The 6,185-nt window shown below is 51.0% G+C and overlaps 1 protein-coding gene across 1 annotated transcript; it reads right to left on the reverse strand.

Annotated features, from left to right (window-relative positions):
- Positions 1–439: 439 nt before the first annotated feature.
- Positions 440–5,274, reverse strand: MSX2 (msh homeobox 2). Its single transcript, XM_017828084.1, has 2 exons — positions 4,856–5,274; positions 440–1,121 (listed from the first exon to the last, which is right to left on the reverse strand). Exons 1-2 carry the CDS (start codon positions 5,211–5,213, stop codon positions 697–699), a joined length of 783 nt encoding a protein of 260 aa, XP_017683573.1. The 5' UTR covers positions 5,214–5,274; the 3' UTR covers positions 440–696.
- Between the last annotated feature and the right edge of the window lie 911 nt (positions 5,275–6,185).

A 6,185-nucleotide genomic window follows, 5' to 3' on the forward strand; every position in this document is an offset into this window, starting at 1 on the left:
GGCTCTACATTTAGGCGCCCTGATGCTCATCTTGTTGCACTCATCTGCCGAGGTTTGGGATGCAAAAATTTTCTCTACCCTCAGAAATGCAGGAATTTGCTGGCTCTGAACTTCACTGAGACTCTACTGGGTCTAGCTTCTATTTACACGGTGTCTCTAGCTACAGGCTCTGCTTTCTTTAAAAAAACAACCAAACAACAAAACGTTGATTATACCTTTTTATTTCCCTCCCCACTGCCCCCATACTAAGTGATGGCAACTTAGAGTGTGGTGTGAGGGCACGCACCCCTCTAAATTTAAACCTGTGTTGGGCCCCGTCAGGAAGGTGTCAGGAAATCTCTGCCTCCATAAGATAAAATTGCCTTTCCACCCGTTCTTTTTTAGTCTAGTTTTACGTGCACTGTATAAAAACCCTACATTTGCTCAAATATTTTTTCTCTCTTTTTTGTTTGCTTGTTTTTACAATTTTTTTTTCTTTGAGGATCAGACTCTGAGTGCTCAGAGCACTCTCAGAAGACGCCCAACCTGTAGCATACAGGATGCCTTGCTTTGCTAGCACAAACTCCCATACACTCAGGATGGCAGATAGAAGCGTGCAGAAGGAATGGCCAGTACTGGTTGGGGTACTGCCTTCTCAGGGCTGGACATGATCCACCAGGAAGTCTGTCTTACTGTCACTTCGTCTTTCTGATCTTCTTAGGATAAGTGGTACATGCTATATCCAACGGGAGTAGCATAGAGTCCAACAGGAGGGATAGGAAGCACAGGTCTGTGAAAAGGGTAGGATGTTCCATACAGTGAGGCAGCCTGGATGGGAGAGTTGATGGGGAAAGGGAGGCTGAACCCCGATGGCAACATGGGCTTTGCTGCCATTTTGAGCTTCTCCAGCTCAGCCTCCTGCAGTCTCTTGGCCTTGGCCCTCCGATTCTGGAACCAGATTTTGACCTGGGTCTCTGTGAGGTTGAGGGAGCTGGAGAACTCCGCTCTCTCGGCGATGGACAGATACTGCTTCTGGCGGAACTTGCGCTCCAGAGCCAGCAGCTGGGAAGTGGTGAACGGGGTTCGGGGCTTCCTATTCGTCTTGTGCTTCCTCAGGGTGCAGGCAGTGGGGCTCAGGTGTCCTGCAAGGAAGGGAAAGGCCAGTTATCACAAAAGCAAGGAGACCTGGGTGCTCTGCAGAGATGCTGTGCTTGATGGGCCTCCAAGTGGGACCCTGAAAACAGAGGATCCTTTTGCAAGTGGCTCTGGAAATCTTTTTCTGGTAAAAGCAGCAGATGTCCTGGGAAGCGAAATTTTGGCTCAGTGATTTCAAAAGGGTAGATAGGGCACAAGGGATTCACGGATCACTTTAGGAGTCACATCATAGGGGTCTAGAGCACACAAACCAGCTGTTTTGGTAGCTGCAGAACTGGAGGTGTAACTCCAGCAAAGCACAGCACAAACATCGCAAAGGCAGGAGATTCACAAAAGGACAGTGGAGCGAGAGAAGAGTACAGCCTAGGTCCAAGATTTCTCCACTAAGCACCCTATCTTTTTTCTGATAGCTGAAGAAGTGGGTCTGACAATTTTTTTGGTTTCACTAACTAGGCATTTTTATTGATATTTCTTCTTCAAGATGGAGTTTTTCCTCTGCTTATTAACTTTTCAGTGAGTATTTTCTGATTTTCAAAAAGTATCAACAAAACCAAGAAAGCAGTGTACTTTTCATTCAACATTTTTGGGTTTTATTATATTTGCTAATTAAAACTAAAACAAAACAAAAAGCCTCCTAACTGCAGCATTTGTAGTCCATACAAGTCAGGAAATCTACCACCTTAAATCCCCAACCGGGTTAGGCACATGTACCTGGAATGGCACACGGCTGACTTTAGATCAGTTTAGGTCTTTAGATTAATTTTGCATTTCACTAATAATTTTACAGTCTAGAGAATGAATAAGAAGCAGGCAGCTAACTTCAAAAGCTGAGCAATTTGGCTGTGTTCCGCATAATTCCCGGGGCAAGTCACCCTGGCTCCCCAGCTTGGTACAGCAAATGACACACAGCCTGCTCTAAAGAGGCTGCTAAATCTTGTACACACTGTAGTGTCTGGTTCAAATGCTTGTCAGTATTTGCACGTTATTTTTTCTGGACTCGTTCACTTTTCTCTTCTACTTTTTGAAATAGGCTGGATCAAGAAGCTTTTTAAGTACATATCATGCAATTAAAAAATCCCACAAGGAAAGTGTTCAAAAGCTCAGAAAGGTGAGGGAGAAAACAGTTACAGTGGAAAAAATTAAACTTGTCTTATTATCCTTCCTTTAGATACTGAAAACAAAGCTCTCTTAGAAAACAACTTGTCAGATACTGTCTTGTGATCACACCAGGGCATTCCAATAATTAAGGTGCTCACTGTGACAGTTGGTTCACTTCTAAAACTATGCTAAATTCAAACTACACTAAATGGACCCTAAATTCACTGCTAGTCACCCCGTTGTTCTACTCTATTTTTAAACACAACCCGTTTCTTTTCCCTAAGTGAAATTTTCCCAAGACCCAGCTACCGGGCCGCTTCCAGCAGGGACAGGGTTTGGAGGGGGAACCGTCAATCCTCAACCCAGCGCCTTTCCCGGCTGTCGAGTCAGCTCGACCCGACCCGACTGCTGTTACACACGGGGGAAACCACAAAAACATGCTTTTAAATTAAATCCCGGATAAATATTTCCCCCGGGATACACCCAAGCGTTCCCGGGCTTCTTCCCTCACCATCCCCCCAAGTGACTGCCGAACTCTGATAAGCAGGAGGGACGGTCGTCACCGCAGACTCTGCAATTGCGTTTATCCCGTTCCAGTCCTCAAGCCCTCGCTGCTCTGATTTGTTTCGCTGGGGTTTTTTTCTATTTATCCTCTTTTTTCTGGGCAATGTCGGACAAAAGTAATTATTTGGAGAGGGTCCCCTCTCCGCGTTGCTCAAAACTCTAACTTTTACAACTTTTTCCCCAGTTCATTCTACCCGTAATATTAATAATTATAAATAGAGGAGCTGTTTTTAAAGTCGAAACCCTCCACAGAGAGATGGTATTCCTGAGGGAGAACTGGTCATTGCCTCCTGCCGAGCGGCCGAACGCCAGGAGGTGGGAAATGAGGGAGATGGTCGAGGCCGAAGGACCTTCCCTTCCCTGATTATCGGTTTTTGCCCCAAATCCCGCTGAAATTACCAGAACTCCCAGCTACTGAAGTCCTTTATGAAACTATTTTGCAGATCTCGAGAACAGCCGATTTAAAAGAGAAAGGAGAGGAATTTCGAGGGAGGAAAAATGTAGAGGGAGAATATTAGGCCTTGTCTAAGTCTGGGGTTTCAGGCAGATTTAGAGAAGGGGGTCCGGGCAGAAGCACAGACTTCTTTTCACGGTTTTTCAGCATACTTGAAGGTACACGAAAATTGAAAATTGGAGCTACACAGGGAATGCCACGGGCAGGATGCTTTCCTCCTGCCCTCTCCCGGGCCCTCTCCCAGCATGACAGAAATCAAATTAATTCGGGGGCAGTAAATGAAAGGAAGTGGATGAAAGCCAAATCGAAATGATTGTTAAAAAAAAAAAAAAAACAAAACCAAAAACAAATCCAAAACAAACCCCCCCAAACAAACAACAACAAAAAAGAGGAGCTGTAATAGCACTAAACTTCCTTCTGCAGTATTAGATTGAGGAGCAAATTCTGCGAGACTGTCCGGCTCAACAGTTTGTTTCTGTAGAGTCTCTAACTTATATAAAGCAGAGTACTTAATTTCCATCAGGCAAGTTAGGGATGCACGGAGGAGAGCGGATCGATCCACTGATACAGGTGTACGGCCGCCACGGCTCCTGGCCGTGGGAAGGCAGAAAGCCCAGAATCGCCCGGATGCTTCTTCTCCTTCTCCTGGAGGTAGTTTTGGGGCTTTTGATTTCTTAAAAGCAATTTCCCCCCTGTTTTTTTAAGGGATCTCACCGAAGCGAAATGCGATTCAGCGCAGGCACAGCAGCGCGGCTCGAAGTGCAAAAGGGTTTAAGAAGTGACCTGTCACCTCCGGATCGCGTGTCCCTAAGGCAGTGGGGACGGGGTCGGGAGAGATCGCAGGGGGTAAAGAGGTCAGGCCTAGATCGGGGAACTTTGACAAGCTGCAGGGAAACAGGGAGAGAGGAACAACCCCGTGTCGGGAGTCACGGCGGCGGGAGCCAGCGCGGAGAGAGCGCACAAGGCTGGAAGGGACAATTCCCGGCTTTAAGAGGTTGCTGTGCACCTTGTAAGGCAGAAGGTATCAGGGAGAAATTCCAGTTGTTGTTACAATGGGATAATCTAAATGGACGAACCGGCAGCCGGAGAGTAGCGTGTCAGGAAAGAGAGCTGGTCCATGGTATTTTCTGATCTTTCTATGGTTTTGAAAGCAGTATATATTTATATATATACATACAGTCATATATATAAATATATAAATGTAGAAATACATAACCATATAAATATATAAGCCTAACATACATGCGAAAAAATATGTAACATAGACCTAAAAATTACACACGCGTAGATATGAATACATATACAAATTATCATGGAATCGCAGGACGGTTTGGGTTGGAAAGGACCCCAAAGATCATCTCCTTCCAAACCCCTGCCGTGGACAGGGATGCCTTCCACTAGACCAGGTTGCTCAGGGCCCTATCCAAGCCGGCCTTGACCACTTCCAGGGATGGGAATATAAAATTTACGATGAAATATAAGATCTACACGTCTCTATCTCGCGTGCTCCGGGGCATCTCGGCGCTCGGAGCCCGGGGCCGGAGCAGTGCCCGCCCGCCCGCCCTCGCTCCCCGCGCAGCTCCCGCCGCTCCCCCGGGCACTCACTTGGCGGCGGGGAATATCTCCCGGCCTCCTGGATCCAGGACGTGCCGTCCTCCGAGTTCTCCGATTTGACCGAGGCGGTGTCGAAGGTTTTTGTAAGCGCCCCGGGGGGGCTGTGCGCGTCCCGGGACCCGTGGCCCGACAGCAGCAGGTTCCTGGAGGTGCCCACGGCCGCCCCGTCGGCGCTGCCGCTCGGCGCGGGCAGCGGCGGCTCCTTGGGGGGCTTCTTGTCGGACATGAGCGCTTCCACGCTGAACGGCAGGCTGGACACCTTCACTTTGTGGTGCTCCTCGGCGCCGCCGGCCGCCGGGCCCTCCTCGTCGGAGGAGAAGACCTCCTTCGCCTTGGAAGGAGAAGCCATGGCGGTGCGGAGGGAGCTCTGGAGCTGCGCGGCGCCTCTGCCCGGCGAGTGAGGCGCTGCGGGCCCGGCCGCCCCCCTTTTCCCCCTCTGGGGCTCGCCGGCGCTGTCCTCCTTTGGGAAGCCGAGGGAACGCCCCGCGGGCCAATCAGCGCCCGCTCTGGCCCCTGACGTGCCTCGGTGACTCACGCCATTGGCTCGCGGCGCGCGGGGGGCGGGACCAAACCGCCTCTCAGTCTCTCCCTCCGGTTTTTTTGGGTGATGCTGTTTGGGGTGTTTCCTCCTCCCCCCCCCCCGGATTGAATTAGGAGTTAATGACACGGGCAGCCCGCGGAGCGCTACTATTAAGGAGCCGTCCAAGGGCTGTAATCATAGCAAAGCCAGGGGAAAAAAAAAAACAAACCCGCCGCGGTAATTAAGGCTGATGATGAGGCGAAGAGGAAACTTCAGAGGATCGCGGATCTGCTCCCTCTCCCGCCGCCGGTCCGACTCCTCCCGGCCTCCCGCCAGTTACTCCGGGGCTCCCCTGGCTCCTCACGGCCCCCCTTCTGCTCCTCCCCACCCCCTCATCTTCTCCCGGCCACCCAGCCCCTCCTGCTCCCCCACCCGGCTCCTCCCGGGGCCCCCCATCTCCTCCCGGGCTCGGCCGGCTCCTCCCGGCCCCCCGCCGCCCCGTCGGGTACCGCCGCCCGTCCCGGAGCGGAGTCTGCCCGCCTCCCCCCACCGGCTCCCACAGAAACGCGTCGCTTTCCCGAGTCCGCGGGGCTGGGAAATGCGGGATGGGAGATGCGGGATGGGAAATGCGGGACGAGGGATGCAGGATGAGGGATGCGGACCCCCACTCAGCCAAACGCCCCCGCGGAGAAACTCTGGAGCCTGTTTGCGCCGCTCGTTTTTCATCCTAATAGGGTGGTTTTTTGTTGTTTGCGTTTCCACGGCAGCAGGATCCAAGTCGGGCAAAACCACTCTGCAGAG

This window comes from Lepidothrix coronata, unplaced genomic scaffold, assembly GCF_001604755.1.
Source record: "Lepidothrix coronata isolate B3197 unplaced genomic scaffold, Lepidothrix_coronata-1.0 Scaffold146, whole genome shotgun sequence".
NCBI classification, from domain to species: domain Eukaryota; kingdom Metazoa; phylum Chordata; class Aves; order Passeriformes; family Pipridae; genus Lepidothrix; species Lepidothrix coronata.

Bases quoted from the DNA above. Each gene is read 5' to 3' on its own strand.
- MSX2 (XM_017828084.1), bottom strand. From the start codon at position 5,213: ATGGCTTCTCCTTCCAAGGCGAAGGAGGTCTTCTCCTCCGACGAGGAG. The intron at 1,122-4,855 runs GTGAGTGCCCGG...CCTTCCTTGCAG, and splicing joins GAGATATTCCCCGCCGCCAA to GACACCTGAGCCCCACTGCC.